At 42.5% G+C, this 21,612-nt stretch overlaps 1 protein-coding gene across 2 annotated transcripts in view; it reads right to left on the bottom strand.

Annotated features, from left to right (window-relative positions):
* Positions 1–2,469: 2,469 nt before the first annotated feature.
* The window catches only part of tmeff2a (transmembrane protein with EGF-like and two follistatin-like domains 2a), a 116,203-nt gene continuing 97,060 nt past the window's right edge, over positions 2,470–21,612 (bottom strand). The window contains exons 6-10 of one of the 2 annotated variants that reach the window (XM_078551852.1): positions 17,971–18,119; positions 14,007–14,066; positions 12,728–12,854; positions 12,457–12,615; positions 2,470–3,522 (exon numbers count right to left, since the gene is read on the bottom strand). In XM_078551852.1, the coding sequence (XP_078407978.1) occupies positions 3,426–3,522; positions 12,457–12,615; positions 12,728–12,854; positions 14,007–14,066; positions 17,971–18,119 (592 nt within the window). In that variant the 3' untranslated portion in view covers positions 2,470–3,425. Of the gene's footprint in view, positions 3,523–7,681; positions 8,777–12,456; positions 12,616–12,727; positions 12,855–14,006; positions 14,067–17,970; positions 18,120–21,612 lie in introns of those variants that run through there. The other variant, XM_078551853.1, reaches the window with a different exon arrangement.

Below are 21,612 nucleotides of genomic sequence, written 5' to 3'. Positions count from 1 at the left end.
GTGTTGTGATAATACTGCTCCAGCAATAAACATCGCCTGATCAAAAACATTGATTAGATATCATACAAAATACTTTGTGAAAGGGCTCCAAAAGAAGTGTTTTTCTCTTGTAAATTTATACATATTTTTGTCATATCTCTTAAAATTAAAAGTTTGCTTGAAATGCAAAATTACTTGTGTAGGGAAATTGCGCAAGGTAGGATTAGTCAGTACAGTAACACTAATTGTTACAAACTGCTATAACTCAGTCTTAATGGACTGGATTTTGCTCTCAGCAGAGAAAGAATGCCACCATCCATTCATTTCAGTCACACTCGCTCACAGACTTTCTTGGGCTTTTGCACTGTAACTTGGGGCTCATCCATCTTGTGATTAGAAGACTATTTTGGCATAGCATCTTCTACAGGGGATTTGTCTGAATGGGGCAAACAAGCGTGTATTTTCCAAACCAGTCAGTCTGAAGAATCATAAATGAGCAGGACAGAATCTGAACCAGGAAGTGTAAATAAAGATAGCTCATTAATTGCCAAATCAACAACAACAATTTACATTTATATAGCACAAGGTCTTTTGGCTCATATATAGCGCCATTGCCTCCGAGATAGAAGCCCTGGGTTCAAGTCCCACTCCAGGACTTGTTTTGGTGAGGTTCAATAGGTTGATAATCAGCCTGCTAATCCTTCCATCACTTCCCCACAATTCCCAAAGGGAAAGGTGAGTGAAGATATGAAACAAATAATCTATATAACACCTTTAATTTAATAGATGTCCCAAAATGTTTTACAGATGTATTATATAACAAAGTATGACATTGAACCAGTAAAGAAGATATTAGGTTAGATGACAAAAAGGTTAGTCAAGGAGCTAGGTTTTATTTGACTCAAAGGAGGAAAGGGAGATAGAGGCAAAGAAGTGTACAGAGGGAATTCAAGAGCTTTGGGTCTATGCAGCTGAAGGCACAGCCACCAATGGTGGAGTGATTAAGATCAGGGAGACTCATGAGGCCAAAATTAGAGGAGTGCAGATACTTTAAAGAGTTGTGGGGCTACAGGAGATTATGGAGATAAGGGAGAGGCCAAAGAGGGATTTGAAAATAACGATAAGCATTTTAAATAAAGGCATTGCTTGACTGGGAGCCAATGCAAGTCAGCAAGCACAGGGGAACAGGACTTGGTGAGATTAAGACATGGGCAGAGAGTTTTGGATGATCTCAAGTTAATGGAGGGTAGAATGTGGGAGACCAGCCAGGAGTGCGTTAGAATAGTCAAAAGGTACCCAACGCATGAATGATGGTTTCATCAGCGGATAGGTTGAGACAGGGTGAAATTATAGCGGTTGAAATAGGTTGTCTTAGCAATGGTGCAAGTATGTGATTAGAAGTTCATCTCTGGATCAAATAAATCAGGTACATAAAGTGAAATAAAAAAAAGATAAAGGAAGATGACAAGATGAGAAAAAATACAAAAAGAAAGTTTTTTAAAAAGTTAAAATCATAGCAACAATAATTAAAATATTAAAGGATGGGGGTCCTCACTTGTAAAAGTTAGTTTTCAGTGCCAGAGTGGTTGTTTGACAGTAATTAAGATTTATCACATTGTTAAATTGTTACTTATAATGGAATGGACCTTTGCTTGGTGAATTTAGTGTGTATCAATCACACAAGTACAGCATCTTCATGTATTTGAATGCTGAGTCTTTTGGCAAGATACTATTACAGTGAAACTTCAGGAGGAACTGGTAGCCCCCCTCTACCAGTTTATATTTCATCTCATTGCTATATTTATTTGTTCTGGTGAAGGGTCATTCGGACTCAAAACGTCAACTGTGTCCCTCTCCGCAGATGCTGTCAGACCTGCTGAGTTTTTCCAGGTATTTTTGTTTTTGTTCTAGATTTCCAGCATCCGCAGTATTTTGCTTTTAGCTCAGGCAATTTCTTGGTTTCTGGTTTTAACTACACATTTGTGGTGCTGGAAGTTACCGTCAGATTTATTTTAATAATGGTGAGCGCCATTAGCCTCACCATTATTTCTACAGCAAAATCTGAGGCATAATTTTATCAGTAAACTTGACCACCCAAAGTACTTTTAATGTATATGTACATAAGATTAAAAGGTACACATACTTCCAAGCTCAGGGCCAGTATAGTTATCTTGCCTTCCTTACACATGACTCATGTAGGAAATATTGCTTGATCCCTTTGTTAGAGGAGATCTGATTCATGCTTGCCCTCGTGTAATATGTCGGGATTCTTCAACATACACCAGGGTATGTGTTACTTGTGGTTAAGCCCTGCTCAGACTGTGCTAGATCAAAACGTAATCTAGTTGGGTGTATTTGTTCAGTAAATGATGTCTAATCCTGAAGATGCAATTCATGTTTCCAATTTTTAGGCTCAGACCAAGTCCAGGATAAGGAAAAACATTGTTAAGTGACAGTAAAAAGAGACTAAGAAAACAATTCAAAACTCCCTATTGCTGAAGTAATATTTTTATTTTTGTCATCTTATTATGAAACGTTAGCACTGGAAATGTATATTTCAAATGAGGATCCATAACAGAGCAAAACAATGCCCTAACTATCCTTTGTCATTATCAAAAAGTACATGTGTGATCCTCTAGTTACTACCACTTTGGTCAATGCAACACATTTAAACCATTGTTTTTGACTAACCAGCCTGGGTGACCTGTAACCAATTGGTAAAAATTGCTTATAATGTATGTTCCTGTGTTTATGTAAAAGGTGCATTTTGAGTTATGCTAGTGCAAAAGCACACACAATATAAAATAGGATACTTCACTAATGACACTTATTATAGTTTATCTGTCTAAACCGAGAGAGCCTTGTTGACTGAGTTCTTTTGTTATGGTGTGTTACACTGTCATGTATACAATACTACTGAATTCAGATAAATAGCATTGCCCTTATAAAGCTCACCGCCCTTGGTAACAAGTGAGTAAAAAAATTATGGTAGAACCTCTGGTCATTAACCCACAGCTTCCCAAAATTAATTTTCAATTAACAGCATAGAATCCTTATTTTCTTTACTTAACATTGGTAATATCTGACTGAGCATTACAAATTGCTTGCTTTTAAAAAAAAATCCAAAGCACGATTCATCTTTAAAAAATTCAGAAACATCACAGAAGTATTTATTCTCCATTAGTCCAGCTTTATAGTACTTCATGTGCAAATTAAATCGATATTGTGATATAAATCGTTAACCATTTATTTTTATTACTGAAAAACACATCAAGACAGTATATACTATTTGAAATATATCCAGACATAGTCAAATATAACTGTAGTATATGTATTCATTGGTGTAGTATACCACAAATGCAAGGCAACATGTGTTGTTCCATTTTGTATGATAATAGTCCAAACTGTGTCTAATTATTTTTGCAGCTGTACAATCATGCTTTTTTTTAAATTAATCTTGTTGATGCTCTTGTTGTGTTGTCGGAACTGTAATGTGTTGCATTTTGCTTCTGTCTTTGAATTCTGTTGCCCCGAGGACATTTTCTGCAGATATGAATAATATTACTAATTCATAGCATAGGAAAATTATCTTTTACTTCAAAGCAATTTATTCATTTCTTCAACACATTTCCAACTGAAAATAAATGGCTAAGAACCACTGTGAATCTTTTAATATACACATGATTGTTTTGATAGATATATATATATATATATTTAAAATCTGATGCTTTATGGTTTCCATCTTTGATCAATGGTTTAAATGAACAGAGCAGGAAATTTAGCCTGTTCAGCTAAATTTCAATAATTGGAACCTAGGTGAAAAACCAAGGCCTATAGTGTAGCACACCATCAGCAGTCCACTGGCACCTTGCCCTACTGCTGATCCTCCACGTATGAGCCTCAGGAGTGAGTGTTAATCATCACATCCAAGTTCAAACTTGCTCTCACCACAATGCACAAACATGCAGGTTTTGCAGCTGGAATCACTGCATGATAATGAGGAGTACAATTTTTGGCTAACTATTCCTATCCTGTGAGCTGAATTTTCCAAGCCTGTTGGTGATGGGCTGGCAATATGGAGGGGTAGTGCCGGGAGGAGAGCCTGACGTCTTCCTGTCACAATGGCATATTGCCAGCAGCAGGCACCTTAGCAGCATAGCTGCCCATTGGGCAGCCAATCGAGTCATTGATATAGCTATTTAAGTGCCACTTCCTGCCCCACAGAAATTTTACCTGCATTGGGACGGCCTGCTGCCATGTGTGGAGACCACCCAGGAGGCTCTGGGGCAGGGGCCCTCCTTGCTGGGACTCCATGGCCCATGGAAGGACCTTTTTGGCGCCAATAGCCACCTCTGCAGCAATAGCCATACCAGTGCACCACAAGCCCGAACCCTGATCATCAGGACCTGACTGCCTGGCCCTGGCTCCGCTCAACCAAACTCACCTCTTCGAGGGTGCCTCACCATTGATGCGCCCTCTGCCAGGTGCTGCAGCATCAGTGATGGCCAATGCCAGGGGTGGTACTCTTGAGCTGTCGGCTTTCTGATTGGGTTGGCAGCTCTAGGGGGCATGGCATCGTCCTTATTTGGACAGTGGCAAAATGCGACCCAAGGGTCCCGCTGTCTGCTGGAGTGGAGTTAGCTCCAGTTTTTGGTCCTGGTGGCAGGAGAGTTCAAGAGGAGGACCCCGAGCCAGGCAGTCAGCAGATCTAGAAGAGAGTGTGAGAGGAGGACCCTGGGACAGGCAGTCAGCAGCATCTAGAGGATCTAGTTTATCTAGAGGATCTAGCATCTAGTCTATACTTGAGTAGGTGTAAGAGTAAAATAAAAGCAAGGGTCCATATTCTACTTAGTTAAGGTATGTCTGGGGAGCATATCCTGCGCTATGTGGGAAATCTTAGACGCTCTTGGCGGTCTGGATGACCATTTGTGCAGTAGGTGCCTCTGACTGGAACAACTTGAGCTTCGGGTTTTGGAGCTTGAGCGGCAGGTGGGGGCACACTATGCATTCACAAGGCTGAAGGGTTCATGGATAGCACATTTCAGGACATGGTCACCCTGCAGCTTATGGAAGTGCAAGCAGAGAGTGAATGGGTGACAGCCAGACAGAAGAAGGGACCAGGTAGATAGTGAGGGACCCCCCTCCCCCGAGGGAATCTTGCTCGAAAACCGTTTTTTTGGCCTTGGAAAATGGTGAGAGTGATGGTTTCTCTGTGGAGGCCAACCAGAGCCAAGGCCATGGCATGGGGATGGTCCAGCTGCTCAGGGTGGGAGGAAGAAGTGTGGAAGGGCAATAATGATAGGAGGTTTGTTAATGAGGGGAACAGACAGGCACTTCTGCGGCTGTGGGTGTGACTCCAGGATGTATGTTGCCTCCAAGGTGCCAGGGTCAAGGATGTCACAGAACGGCTGCAGAGCATTCTGAAAGGGTCGGGTGAACAGGCAGAGGTCATGGTCCATGTTGGGACCAATGACATAGAAAGAAAGAGAAATTAGGTCCTGCAAGCAAACTTTAGGGAGTTAGGTAGGAAATTGAAAAGCAGGACTTCAAAGGTAGTAATCTCTGGATTACTCCTGGTGCCACGCAGTAGTGAGTATAGGAATAGAAGGATAGAGCAGATGAATGCGTGGCTGGAGAGATGGTGCAGGAGGGAAGGCTTTAGATTCCTGGGGCACTGGGACCGTTTCTGGGGGAGGTGGGACCTGTACAAGTTGGATGGGTTACATCTGAACAGGAACAGGACCAACATCCTCACAGGGAGGTTTGCTAATGCTATTGGGGCGATTTGAACTAAATTGGCAGGGGGATGAGATCCTGAAAAGTAGTTCAGAGGGGAGAGAAGCTGAGAAAGAATTAAAAGTTAAAATGCTAGTAAGTGAGTCTGGAAGGCAGAGGAAACATAGGCTAGATAAGAAAGAAGTGAGTTTAGCAAAGCTAAATGGAATATATTTTAATGCAAGGAGCCTGAGGAATAAGACAGATGAGCTGAGGGCACAGATAGGCACTTGATATCATAGCTATAACTGAGGCTTGGCTAAAAGAAGGCCAGGATTGGCAGCTCAACATTCTTGGTTATAGGGTATTCAGACAAGATAGAGAGGGATAGAAGAGGGGGGGGGGGGGTCACAATATTGATCAAGGAGTCAATTATAGGAGTGAGGGGGGATGATATCTTGGAAGGATCATCAAATGAGGCCATATGGGTAGAAGTAAAAAACACAAAAGGGGCAGTCATGCTGCTGAGTGTGTACTAAAGGCCCCAAACAGTCAGGGAGAGATAGAGGATCAAATATGTAATCAAATTTCAGAGAAGTGTAAGAATAATAAGGCAGTAATAGTAGGGGATTTTAACTACCCAAATATTAACTGGGATAGTTTTAGTGTGCAAGGTAAGGAGGGAGCAAAATTCTTAAGTTGCATCCAGGAGAACTTTTTTAGCCAGTACATAGAAAGCCCAACAAGGGAGGGGGCAGTTCTGAGCCTAATATTCGGAAATGAGCCCAGGCAGGTGGAAGGCGTATCAGTAGGGGAGCATTTTGGAGATAGCGATCATAACTCAGTTAGGTTTAAGATACTTATGGAAAAGGATGCGGATGGGCTGGGAATAAAAGTTCTTAACTGGGGAAAGGCTAATTTTACTAAGATGAGATACGATTTGGCCCAAGTGGACTGGGAACAGCTACTTGCAGATAAAACTATGTCAGAGCAGTGGGAGGCTTTCAAGGAGGAAATAGCAAGAGTACAGGGGGAAATATGTTCCCGTAAAGACAAAGGGAGGGACCAAGTCTGGAGAACCCTGGATGTTAAGGAACATAAAGGTTAGGATTAAGAAAAAAAGAGAAGCTTATGGCAGATAACAAGGACTCAATACGGCATAGTCCCTAGAGGAGTATAAAAAGTACAGACGGGAACTTAAAAAGAAAATTAGAAAAGCTAAGAGAATGCAAGAGAAAGCGTTGATGGGTAGAATAAAGGAAAACCCAAAGAGGTTTTTTAAATACATAAAGAGCAAGAGAATAACTAGGGAAAGAGCAGGGCCAATTGGGGACCATAGAGGTAATCTGTGTGTGGACCTGAAAGGTGTGGATACAGTCCTCAATGAATACTTTGCGTTGGTCTTCACAATGGAAAAGGATGACGCAGGTATAGACATCAGGGTGGAGGACTATGAAATGTTAGAGGAAATACTAGCGGGTTTAGCGGCCTTAAAAGTGGATAAATCCATAGGCCTGGATGAGATGTATCCCAGGTTGTTGAGGGAGGCAAGGGAAGAGATATCAGGGGTCCTGGCAGTAATTTTCAATTCCTCTCTGGCCACAGGTGAGGTGCCAGAGGACTGGAGGACGGCTAACGTTGTCCCGTTATTAAAAAAGGGAGGAAGGGATAGGCTAGGAAATTACAGGCCAGTCAGTCTAACCTCAGTAGTGAAGAAATTACTAGAAAGAATTCTGAGGGACAGAATATATCTGCACTTGGAGAGACACGGATTAATCAGGGATAGTCAGCATGGATTTGTTAAGGGAAGGTTGTGTTTGACAAATTTGACTGAATTTTTTGTGGAGGTAACCAGGAGTGTTGATGAGGGTAATGCATTTGATGTGGTCTACATGGACTATAGTAAGGCTTTTGATAAGGTTCCTCATGGTAGACTGGTCAAGAAAGTAAGAGCCCATGGGATCCATGGCAAAGTGGCACATTGGAGGCAAAATTGGCTGAGAGGCAGGAAGCAGAGGGTGATGGTAGAGGGATGTTTCTTATGACTGGAAGTCTGTTCCCAGTGGGGTTCCGCAGGGCTCGGTGCTGGGGCCCTTTCTGTTTGTGGTGTACATAAATGACTTAAATGTAGGGGGTATGATCAAGAAGTTTGCGGATGACACAAAAATTGGTAGGGTGGTAAATAGTGAGGACGATAGATAAACTGCAGGAACGTATCAATGGACTGGTCAGGTGGGCAGAACAATGGCAAATGGAATTCAACCCAGAAAAGTGTGAGGTTATACGCTTGGGGAGGGCTAACAAGGCAAGGGACTACACTATGAATGGTCGGACCCTGGAAAGTACTGAAGATCAGAGGGACCTTGGTGTGCATATCCACAGATCCCTGAAGGTAGCAGGGCAGGTAGGTAAGGTGGTTAAGAAGGCATATGGGATACTTGTCTTTATTAGTCAGGGCGTAGAATCTAAGAGCAGAGAGGTTGTGCTGGAACTGTATAAAACGCTGGCCACAACTGGAGTACTGCGTGCAGTTCTGGTCACCACATTTTAAGAAGGATGTGATTGCACTGGTGAGGGTGCAGAGGAGATTTACCAGGAAGCTGCCTGGGCTGGAAGGTTTGAGCTATGAGGAAAGATTGGATAGGCTTGGTTTGTTTTCCTTAAAGCAGTGAAGGTTGAGAGGGGACCTGATAGAGGTGCATAAGATTATGAGGGGCATAGATAGAAGGCACTTTTTCCATTAGTAGAGGGGTCAATAACAAGGGGCATAGGTTTAAGGTAAGAGGTAGAAGGTTAAGAGGGGAGCTGAGGAGAATTTTTTTCACCCAAAAGGTGATGGGAGTCTGGAACTCACTGCCTGCAAGGGTGATTGAGTCAGAAACTCTCATAACATTTAAGAAGTATTCAGATATTCACTTGCATTGCCATTGCCTCCAGGGCTATGGACCAAGCACTGGAAAATGGGATTAGTGTAGTCAGATCTTTGTTGACCGGCATGGACACGATGGATCGAATGGCCTCCTTTTGTGGTGTAAATGTCTATGAGTCTATGAGACTTGACCATCAGCAAAGTAATTCAACCCTGTATGTATATTACATAAACTAGTAGTAAACAGCTGAAGTAAACAATGATCTTTTTTCAATGAGTCTCAAATCAGCCACTATATATAAAACAGGAAAGACAGGTCCTTCGACATACTGCTTGGTTTATATAAGAACCAGTTCTCATTGCCATGCAAATACACCCTAGTTTTAATTGCATCAACGTAAATTTCAATGAGAGTCTAAGTTTCATTAAGTGAAGTTTCACTTCCCTAAAATGTTGGTCATTTTCATAAGAATAAATTTGCAAGAAGTCCCAAACTTTAGTCATTGAACTGTAAATAATCAGAAACAATAGAACTGCAAATCAGTAGCCTATGGGCGGAATTTTCCGCTCCCATTGGTGGCAGACTTGTTTGGTGACATGGGCGGACAATATTGCGTGAAGTCCAAAAATCGCTTTTACACCGCTGTGAAACCACTTTGCGATCGTCCACTCCACCCATCAATGGCAGGCTCGTTCCCATCACCGCACATCGGGAACCTAATTTCAATACTTCAGCATCTCATTATAAGCCCTGCTCACCAGAATCATCCCTCCATGCTGGATCATCCAGGCATATTGGTGTGATTGCACGCCAACGTGTTTCACAACTGTACATAAGCAACGTGCATTGGTGAGGTGCACTTCACTCAGGATTTTGAGGTTTGTTTGCAAACCTTGCTTTGGACAGCACTTGCGGTCATCACCGCTACCTGGGACAATTCTACCCTATGTTTGCAGTCAAAGCAGCAGTTTTTTTTTTATTCATGGGATGTGACCATTGTCGGCAAGCCCAGCATTTATAGTCCATCCCTAATTGCCCTTGAAAAGGTCATGGTGAGCTGCCTTCTTGAATCACTGCAGTCCCTGTGGTGTAGCTACACCCAGTGTTATTAGGGAGTTCCTGAGACTTGGAGTGGAATGTGCAAATACTAGTGTTTTGATGTGCCGACTGCCCTTGTTTTTTTGGGTGTTAGAGATCATAGTTTTGGAAGGTGTTGTCAATGGAGCCTTCGTGAGTTGCTGCAGTGCATCTTGTAAATGGTACACATTACAGTCATTGTGCACCCATGGTGGAGGGAGTGAATTTTTAAGGTGGTGGTTGGGGTGCTAATTAAGTGGACTGCTTTGTCCTGGATGGTGTTAAGCTTCTTGAGTATTGTTGAGAGTTGCACTCATCCAGCCAAGTGGGGAGTGTTCCGTCACACTCCTGAATTGTGTCTTGTAGAAGGTGGACAGGTTTTGGGGAGCCAGGATGTGAATTAACCACTGCAGAATTCCCAATCATTGACTTGCTCTTGCAGGTACCTTATTTATATGGCTGGTCCAGTTAAGTTTCTGATCCATGGTAACCCCCAGAATGTTTATGATGGTAATGCTGTTGAATAGCATGTGTGAGGCACAAACATTAAGTTCACTTATCAGCCCAAGCCTGAATGTTGTTCAAGTCTTGCAGCACACAGGCACAGACTGCTTCATTATCTGAGGAGTTGTGAATCGAACTGAACACTGCAATCATCAGTGAGCATTACCACTTCTGGCCTTAGGATAGAGGGAAGGTCATTGACGTAACTGCTGAAGAAGACTTCCTGCAATGATGTCCTTGTGCTGAGTTGATTGACCTTCAACTGCTGCAACCATCTTCCTTTGTGCTAGGTATAACTCCAGCAATGGAGAACTTTCCTCCATATTCCCATTGACTTCAATTTTACTTGTGTTCTTTGATGCCAGACTCAGTCAAGTGCTGCTTTGATGTGAAGGGAAGTCACTTTCACCTCACCTCTGGAATTCAGCTCTTTTGATCATCTTTCGGCCAAAACTGTATTCAGGTCTAGAGCCGAGTGGTCCTGGCAAAACCCAAACTAAGCATTGGTTTGCAGAATATTGCTATGTAACTGTTGCTTGATAGCACTATCAATGACACCTTCCATCAGTTTGCTGATAATTGAGCATAGGACTTCTGGACGTTGATTGGCCATACTGGATTTGTCCTGTCTATTGTAGACAAACATACCTGGCCAATTTTTCACTTTGTCAAGTAGATGCCACTGTTGTACATGTACTGGAACAGCTTGGCTAGGGGCACAGCTAGTTATGGAGCTCAAGCCTTCAGCACTACAGGTGGGATCTTGCCAGGGCAAATAGCCTTTGTGGCTATTGCTATCTAGTGCATTCAGCCGTTTCTTGATATCACATGGAGTGAATTGAATTGACTGGAAACTGGCATCTATCATGATGGGAACCTCAGGTGGAGGTGCTTTGCACTGACATGATGGTTTCCATTATCATTGAGGGTGGGAATGTTTTTGGAGTTTCCTCCTTCCATTACTTGGTTAATTGTCCATCACCATTCAAGACTGGACATGTTAGGACTGCAGAGCTTTGATCCGATTTATTAGTTTGGGACTGCTTAACTCTGGGTGGTAGGTGGTAATCAGTAAGAGGTTTCCTTGCCCAGGTTTGACCTGGGCGATGAGACTTCATTGGGTCCAGGGTTGATGCTGAGGACTCCTAGGGCCACTCCCTCTTGCTTGTATACCACTATCTCTTTACCTCTGCTGGTGGAGCAGGGCATACCAAAGGATGGTGATGGTGGAATGTGGGACATTTGTTGTAAGGTATGATTTGGTGAGTATGACTATGTCAGGCAGTTGTTTGCCTTGTCTGTGGTATAAGCTCCAGATGGTAGTGAGGCAGGATCAACTGGACAAAGTATGCCTATGTTGTGTCTGGTGCCAAGGTTCACACCAGATGGTATGTCCGCCTTTATTCTTATTCAACTTTGCTGTTGCGGTTTGATACAAGTGAGTGGGCAATTAACAGTCAATCACATTGCCATGGGTGGGGAGTCACATGCAGGCCAGACTGGGTAAGGAGAGCAGATTTCCTCTGCTGAAGGGCATTAGTGCACCAGATAGGTTTTTAACAACAATCCAGTAGTTTCATGGCCATCATGACTGAGACTAACTTTACATTCTGTTCAATTAATTAATTTTAAATTCTCTCCAGTTGATGTGGCGGAATATGAACCCATATCTCCGGAGTATTTGTCTAGGCCTCTGGGTTATTAGTCCTGTAACACCACTATTCTACCATCCCCCTTCAAATTCAAATTTCCAATGCTCTGTGGAAACATGTAAAATTTCTTCAAACTACTGATTTTAATGTGGGCATACACTGTTGTTGCAGGTACGGATAACTCCCTTGGAGCCTTGCTTTTCCTGGTGGTGGCGTAGTGTATTGTCACGATCCCAGGCACCCTTACGAAATTCTCTGGGGGCCTGAGTTCGAAACTCACAATGTCAGATGGCGGAAATTATATTCAATAAACATCTGGATTTAAAAGTCTGAAGATTACCATGACATACATTGCTGTTGAAAACCCATCTCGAACACGACTGCCCTTTAGGGAAGGAAATCTGCTGTCTTTATTACTCAAAAGAGTTACAAGCCAGACCCCGGTCTCTCTCAGATTAATAACATTGCAGAGCACTTGCTCCTGCTGCCAATCAGGATTTGCAAGAGTGCTTAATGAGGAGCCCAGGTGTCTGAAATGAGACAGTGCTTCTCAAGACTAACATTACCCACTTAGATAGCACAAGATGACAGTGGAGACCAGAGAAATGCTTAATTATCATACTCATTAATAATTGGTCAAGTCATTTGATTGAGATTACCTTGTTATGCAAAGAACTACAATCAAAATGATGGCCACCTGCACAGCTCCAATGATGGATGCTATTAAGACATACTGAAGTTTTCCAGCTCCAGGAACTACGTACAAAACATTAAACTCTTTTTGTTCACAGCGTGGTCCTTTAAAACCTGCTTCGCAGCTGCAAAATAAGAATAATTGGATAGAAAATGAATTGATACAATACTGAAATAAGGGATGTTTACAATGAGATCACAAAACTTTGACTAGTTACTGTATTGTCTAAACATTACCTGCAAGATGGTTCCTGTTTATTAATCAAGTATTCACATTTTCCATGTAGACAAAGATTATCCAAGTGATTGGGACATGGGATATATAGTCCCCGGGCAGGTTTTTCTAATTTATTGGCATTTTTTTCTGGTAATATAAAATGTAAAGTAGGAGATAAATAAAAGGTAATGAAAGACTGGAGTTTAAAGAAGAATTCTTTATGAGTCAGAACAAGTTGGGTTCTCTATGAACCTCATCTTAAAAAGCACAACATCAAGATTAGATTGATCACAGCACAAGTATAATAAATTGTAGCGAAGGCACTTCAGAGAGACATACCAGTAGAACAAGATCTAACTTATGAAACTGAGATCACAAAAGCAATTTAGCTTTAATGTTCTTGGCCAGTAACTTCGTGTACTGCTATCCCATAGGTGCTGCATCATGCTATGTGTTAACTCCACAGATGCTAGTTCTCCTCCACCATCTCATCCAAGTGGCTATTTTTAATGTAGACCTAGTCGGTGAATTTTGGCAGACTTATTCAACTGTGGAGGGCATTACATCTGAACCCGATCTTGTCTTCACCCTTTCCAGAAAGAGTCACTGTATCGCTATTAGAAGTGAGAATCCTACAGATATTTCTTCCTTTCTAGCTTGTGCAAGCATTTGGGGTTACCCTTTTCACATTTGGGACACCTGTCAAAGATGCTACGTCCCCCCCACTTTGTTCCCCCAACCTCCTCCCCAGGCTGCCCAATCTCTCCATACCCTAAAAGCCCAGGTTTATCTGGATCTGGGATTCATTGCAGCTCTTTGTGGGACTGCTTGCAGTCCCGGCAGCGCCCACTACTCAGTTCTAGCACTGCTGGGAATACCCTCAGGAACAGGACTTTCTCCCACTGAGGGGCGGAAGACCCATTCTCAGCCCGTTTAGCCTGCCAGAAGCACGATATTGCTGCAGGGCGGGCTTTTTATGTTAAGTTCATTGGTTGTTGGCTGACTCTTGCAACAGTGGGCGGGGGGGGTGGGGGGGTGGGGGGGGGGGCGGTGGGGGTGGCAGGTGCGAGCAATACACCCCTCCCCTTCCCCTGTAAAATTCAGCCCATTGAGTCATGAAAACATCACAATAAGTGATATTTTGTAATGGTTTTCAGAAAGCGTAAAGAACCTCAGATGTCTCTTAGCTCCTAAGATTATTGGAAAATAACCTCAAAACTTCAAGCATTTTGTTTTAACATTTTTTGCTGAAAAAAAGCAACTGTATCCCTCAAAAGGGTTAGATATTGAAATGGGTACCTGTGTAATCAGTTCTTGCATAAAGCCCATCTTCAGTTTTTGTACCAGTGGTCACATTTTCTGTTCAAAGAAAGTTGGAAATTTGACTTAGAGACACTGTAGCTACCGCGATAACCTGCATGATAACAACACATTTCTGTCTTGTGACTCTTTCCATTAGCTCTCTCTACAAGTAAACAGTTGGAAAGTAAGTTATACATGTTTCCTGTTAAAACCACCAGGGAATAAGCAGCATTTTATTTAACTCAATGTGTTAATTAAACATTTGCACAAAGGCATTTCATTTTAAGCCTCATTCTTGAATTAATTATCTTGATATGCAATGTGCTGCCCTGTGGGTCATGTGCAAATTAGTAAGATTAGAGTTGCTAGTTTACAGAAGGTAATTTTCCAGAACAATTTTCCCTGATAAAGATGGGCCATTAACTACAAATAAAGGATGCCATGCACGTTTGGAGGCTTTATGTGTTAAGTTTAATGGTAGCTATTTTAAAATGGTATTTCCTTCTTGCAGGTTAGTTCCACATTATCCTCTGTTGATCAGGAAGACTTGAGAATTTATGGGTGTCTCCATTGATAGAGTAAATGATTGATTCTCTATCACCGTCCATGTCTGGCTTTCCTCCCTATTCCAAGTAACTTCACATTTACTCCTGTAGAATTCTTAGCATAAAAGGATTTCTTAAAAAAATGTCTTTTACTTAAAATATAACACAGGTATGACACTGAATACTGTTGCTTGTCACGATCATATTGTTTATACTTCATGTATTGAAAGACACTGTAATCTGAGTTGAGGAGTAGTTTAAGTTATCCTGTATATATTCTGACAAAATCTCTCTTTGGAAGTTATGGGATATATATGGTTTCATTACAATAAATATTACAATAAACCTTTTATTTAGTAAAAAATAACAACATTGCCATATTCCATATTTACTTTACATCCTGGTCAAACTACCAAACAAGTGTAACTGCGTTAAGCATCATCAGGATCAGTAATTTTGGGACAAGTGCAAGTAATTCAACAGTGATTATTTTTTGTTCCTGATCTTCTAATCCCTCAAATTCCTGCTGAATTGGGGGATGGTGGAGAACATCAATCTCTGCTAATATCTCTAAGGATAGTGTCAATATACTCCCTGGTTTAGCGAATATGGGCATACTTGAATGCTATTGACTTGAATGCTACAGAAATGAAAAAGCAACCTTGTAGACAAAACCAGGGAATGATTTCCAGCCAAAACTAAGTGCTGCACATGGGTCTCCTAATCTGCAGTGACAGTGTCATAGCCTATGGTTTGCCAGTAAAAAAACTAATCTTACAGTTTATACAACTTTACAGCTCTTCCAACTTTTCTGTTCCATTATGCTCTTAACTCAGGTGATGCCCTCAAAGCAGACATTGATAAATTCTAGAGTAATGGAGAGTAGTGTATACACACCGTTATGCAGGTTGTTGGGGGATGGAATGATGGCAGGTGAGTGGGCGGGGGTGGCGGGGGGGTGTTATCTGTTCCAGAATGACTGCTATCTAGACTGATTTACAAAACTGCAAAATACACACAGGTTCACCCGAATCTTGATAAGAGTAATACACTTGATTCAAAACTATTCTTATTGTATAATGCTATTAGAAAGCAGAGTTGTCACTGCGAATGATGAAACCCCTACTTTCTTTGTCTTATATTAGAAAGGATTTACCATTGTTATTCATATCATGCGATTGATCCCAGAAATTTATACAAAATTTGTTATAAATTTTCGAACATGCTACAATCTCTATATTTTAGCATGCTGCACAGATGATGTGTTGTAAGATCATAATACATTCAGGAGTTTTGTAACCCAGCAAGCAGACTGCGCTCTCAGTGATGAACTTTCTTCCTGTCAGTTGAGAAAACCACATACTTCATTTTGTAGTTAAAAAAGTAAACAAATACAAGTCACACTGTCTAATAATATTAACTTATAAACTTTGTGTCACAATATGTGCATGTGCATTATAGGACCTAAAAAGAGTAAGAGAAAACAATAATAGTGGAAAATGTCAAAATAAAGTTCAACTGGTTTACCTTGGAAATGGAAAAACAAAGATGCATACAGTGATTACAACATATTCAGAGCCTCCATGTAGGTACATTTCAGCGCGCAGATCAGTTATAGTGGTTTACAACATTAACTGGCTCTCTATATTATGCTCACTTTTGCATGGTTTATAATAAGATGACATCAGGACTTCAAGATTTGGTTCTGGTCATTCAGCATCACTCAATGGAAACAGTTCATTGTATTACTGAATATTTGGGGTTGTATTACTAGCTTTGTATGATCTTAGCAGCTGAAGTTGAACAGAAGGTGTAGGTCACAGATGGTCAACTTTTCAAGAGGTGAAAAAATAGTTTGTGTGCTGTCAAGAGGCTACAGATTTTAAATTGATGGGAAGACTGTATATTTCCATGCTCTCACTGAGGAGTGGCACTTGCAGGGAGCACACAGTGAGAAATTTGTGCATAAAGCCCATTATTTTTCATCGGTTAAAACGAATGGCTACAAAGTCACAAGTTGTGCATCCACAATTTCCCATAATTCTCTCCTGGTCAACACCAGTCGCTGCTGAGTGTGGAATCAATCTTATAATGCATGTCATTATGCTAGCTAATATTCTCATTGTAACTAAGGCATACGAGTCATTTTGAAACTTAATTCATCAATGTGGCAGTTAAATTATGCTTTGTTTCCACAGTTATTTGATATCTGGATTTCTCCCTCTTATTTTCACTCTGTCTCTACCTTCTCTCCCTCATTCCATCTCTTCTCCAACACCCCTCTCTCATATTCACTTTTTTTGCCCTCTATTTAAATCACATTCCCTCTTCCCCACTTCCCTCTACCTCTCATCTCTTTCATTCTCTCATTCTGGCTTTCCCTCTTCATTTCTTGCCTTCTTTCTTTCATTACCTATAATTCATGTCCTATCTCCTTGTTTTTTTCTCATTGCTTCTCTTTTTGTTTTTCACTCAACATTCCAGCCATTCTCCCATCCCCGTCCCCTTTTGTTCTCCCTATTTTTGACCTCTTTATCCCTCTCATTCCATGTCTGTAATTTTCTATTCAGTACATGAGATTCTGTTAAAGTTTGGAAAATGTGACTAATTCGTTCTTCCCTGTCCTTGTCCTTCAGTGCAGTGGAACAACAGCCAGGGAGGGTTTCTGCCTGAACTTAAGGAGAAGCTCAGTGTTGCCATGTCATTCTTCTTCAGCTCCATCAATGTCTGTGTCATGTATGCTATGATCAGCAGTTAAGGGCCCAGCATGCTGCACCTTTTAATTGAAAAAAACCATGCGGCACAATCTATCTGATGGTAAACCAGCAGCAGCTCTTTCAGTCCAGCTGCCTTGGTTCCTGCTAGAGAGTTCGGTATTGTGCTGCCACTTCACCAATGGGCTCTGGGTGAGATTTGCATGAAGTGACACAAATAAGTAAAAAGTCACACTTCACCAACAGGAGAACTATTCGAGAAGTTGGCTACCCCTGATATAGGTGTTGTCAAGTTGGTTCATTTTGCTTTATAAATGCAGGTAGTCATTCAGTAATTTCATTATACTTTTTGATTGCTACACAGACAAAACTGATTATGGAATTTCGTCACAAAGATTAAACATCAGATGCACTAGAATAAAATCATGGTGTTGTATCAGGAAAAGTCATAATTGTTTTGTAAGTTTACTGATCCTGTACTTTTGAGTGTGGGTCAGAGATACAACTGTAACACCGCAGCCCTAATCCTCCAACCTATGTCCTCTTCACGCACTTTAGTGCAGGATCAGTGAATTTACCCTCATCAGACACTACAATAGTGTGAACTTTGACAGAATATTCACAGGGCTCTGCAGAGATAAAATCATGACTAAAATCACACATTTTAAGTACCAAATGGAACAATCAAATTGTTCAAGTTACCTGGACATCTTCCCAAATGGGTAACTTCTATGAATTCCTGATTCTGGCAAGATGCCTCTTTAACCTGACAAGGGTTATCATAGGATTTACCATCAGAAGCACACACAGGGTTGAAACTGATGCGGGAACAGTCAATGTTGCACACACACCTAGACAAGAAAAATAAACTTTATTTAAATCTTTGGATCATTCCACCATCTTGAGCTCTAAGCAAGGAGCTGCTTTCATATGGAGGGCAGGATGAAGAATTGCTTTAACAATACTATAGTGCTATGCCTGTCCTGCTTTCCCTGTCATTGGGAACCTGCACTGTGGGCTCAGAAGAAAGCAATTATCCCTTAAAATAATCTCCTGGATGCAGAGTGCTTAGCAATAAATATACACAATAGTAATATGCAGCAATTGGTAGTTATTTCCTATTGAAAATATTAATGAAATTCATCATGGCAAGCTTTCATGTTTGAAGAAAGCTATTATGTGAATTGTAGACATTTAAAATGTAACAGTGATATTCAGAATCTTTGGTGACAGTAACTACACAGTATAATTATCACAAGGCCAATTTTAACTCCAGGTGGACTGCAATCCCACGCCGGAGTGAAGTTGGAGTCAGAGTTTCAATTGAATCCAGTCTGTGAGCAGTTTCTGGTGGTAGCTGACAGCAAGGTAAATCTAGGATGGGGGATGTTTGCAGAGTCACAAGGCTGGGAAGGGTTGAGATGGGTTGTGATCTAGTGAGGGGGAAGCCAGAGGCTCAGGCTTTGCTAGTGGGGCCTGGAGGAACACTCCTGTTCCTCCCAGGCTCACTAAGGAAAGATTTAGAAATTCATCCAAGCATACATTGCTGGTTTCTAGGCAGGTTAATCTAGTGGAACGTCCACAATAGGCGCCCTGGTCAGTAGCCAGTTAAAATTCCAGTGAGTTCCCATGTACATCACATAACCCTGATTACATAAGGCCGCCACCAGAGCCCAGTGAGAGTCTTATCCTTCACCAAAACTAGTCACTTAAATGCAGATCAGCGGGAACAGAGCAGAAAATGGAACTCCTCACTTGAACTGCCCCGGGCCCCTCCATTACCACGGATCAGGGATAACTGAATTGCCCCATGATCTTATGCAGTAACATTTAGCTGAGGATTACAATCAGAATCAATATTCTATATGAGAGTACCCTCAGGAATTCTGCAATATGCTGCATCATGGAATGATGAGGTGTAGGTCTGATTCTTTGTTCAAGTGAAAGCCAGGCACTTCACCCCCTCAGAAGGAAGTGTTTTAAAAAAAGCAAGGCCAATAGTTGTATTAAAATAGTCCTATGATAATTGTATCCTTTCACTCCTTGGATGGAGCCCAGTAGTGATACCCTGATGCTATTTTGCTGTCTTCATTTTCTGAGAGCAAGAAAAAGAGGCAAAACAGCAAAGGATCACTACCAACAATACCTCAGAGCCAGACAGGCCACAAATGGAAGCCTAGAAGCACAAGGAGCAGCAAATCCACCAAAGCTGCAGTTCAAGAATATGCTCAGGACATAAGGTCCTGGATTGTATAACAAATACAATTGCTAGAGTGCAATATTGGTTTAAAACAGAGAGCACTAGGCTTTATTTCTAGAGGGATGGAATTGAAAAGTAGGGAAATTATGCTAAACCTGTGTCAAACCTTGGTTAGTCCACATTTAAGAGAACTGTGTGCAGTTATGGTCACCATATAAAAATGATAGAGGCACTGGAGGGGCTGCAAAGAAAATTCACAAGGATGCTACCAGAAATGGTTGCATATACATATCAGGAAAGGACTAACAGGTTAGTTCTCTTTTCTCTTGAAAAAAAGGATAAGGCGTGGCCTAGAGCAGAATTTTCCATGCCTACTGGTGTTGGGTGTCATGGCGGGCCTGAGCGGACAATATGGCTGGAAGGCAAAAAATTAGTTTCACACCATCGTGAAACATGTTTGCAATTGTTTGCTCCACCCGTCAATGGCGGGCCGCGTTTCCCATTTCCGGATGTTGGGAACTTCATTGTAATACATCTGCATATCATTATAAGTCCAGCTCGCCAGAATCATCCCCCCAACATCAAATTTATCGACTACATCGTGGGGGAAAACACGCCGGTGCAGAACACATCTTGACAAGTGGATGTGCAGAAGTCGGGACTTACCGCTGGGGCCTTGCTCACATCGCGGACATCCGAGGAGCAGAAGATGCTGGAGCCCGACAGCAACGGGACCCTGAAGGAATGTCCATTGCTGGGTGCACATGGCCATGTTGCAAAGCAGCTCGCGGAAGTTGGCAAGTCAACATTGAGGGTCTGCTTCGGGACTTCAGCGTCTTGGCCATGGTCTGCTATGGGTGATCATCGAAGGGGTGGAGAGGAATGTCCAGCTGTGAGTGGGAGAGGAAGGTGTTTCGGGGGGTAGGAGAGGAAGGCCTAGGTTTGACTGGGGGAGGAAGTTCTGTCGAGGGGCGAGATTAGGGGGACGGATGGTAATATGGCAACTGGAGAGGTTGGTGTAAGGGGGAGGAAGGTGTAAAGCAAGGAGTTCGGAGGGGTTAAGAAGTTCGGAGGGGAGAAGGAGTTCCAAGGGGGTCAGGACTTCAGGGGGAGGAAGGAGTCTGGAAGGGGCAAGGAGTCCAGGCAAGGGGGGAAGGAGTCCAGGCAAAGGGGGAAGGAGTCCAGGGAGGGGGAAGGAGTCAGGGAGAGGAAAGGAGCTCTGAGGGGGTAAGGAGTAAGGGAGGTAAGGAGGAAGGGGGGAGGTAAGGGGTAAGGGGGGGACAAGGAGTAAGGGGGGGGGGGCGAAGGAGTAAGAGGAGTAAGGGAGGGAAGGAATGGGGGGGAAGGAGTAAGGGGGGAAGGAGTAAGGGGGGAAAGAGTAAGGGGGTAAAGAGTAAGCTGGGGAAGGGGTAAAGGAGGGGGGGAGGGGGGTGATGTCCAGGTGAACATGCAAGGGAGGGGATGCAGATCAGCAAGGATGGACAACTGAAAGCGAACCCCAGTAAGCAGCATTGAAAATGCTCAGGACATTGAGATGAGTGTGATGGAGTATGGATCCACGTGTGTGGGAGAGTGCTTGCACGAGGTTCCGAAAGGACCTGCCACACACACACTTCATCCTCTAGAATCACTGGTGGGCCAGCTGCCTGCAGCTGAACTGCTAATGGGAGGGATGCAGTGGGACAACTCATGAAGCCTGTCAGTGAAGGTGAAAGACTCCATTACACATTATTCAGTGAAAGTGAATATATTTTCAGATTATAAAGTGACAAAACGTGTTCACCTGTGCAACCAACTGTGATCAGAATTTCTTAACTTTTCTAGGCCTTCTAACACTTCTAGGTGCTGCCCTGATATCTGCGTTCGGGTGGAGACAGCCTGTGCAATGGCTGGCCCTGTTGCCTCTGATGTCTTTGACCTAGGTGCTCTGGAAAGCAAAGGCCACCAGGAGGGATGTTGAGGTGCCCTGTTTCCCGCTCACATTGCCACTGCAGGAACTCACCAGTGGCTACCGCTATGGAGTGCAGGTCTGCGTGCATCCCCGCCTTCTGCTGACTCTCCACAATGATTTGGAAGGCCTCGTCATTGGGCCTCACAGATGCCTCTTCCCCAGCACTCCTTCGAGTGCTGGAGAGCTCGGCTAA

Source organism: Cetorhinus maximus, chromosome 11, assembly GCF_964194155.1.
Source record: "Cetorhinus maximus chromosome 11, sCetMax3.hap1.1, whole genome shotgun sequence".
NCBI lineage: Eukaryota > Metazoa > Chordata > Chondrichthyes > Lamniformes > Cetorhinidae > Cetorhinus > Cetorhinus maximus.
The sequence above is the reverse complement of the archived record's forward strand: the minus strand, read 5'-3'. Positions and strand labels throughout refer to the sequence as shown.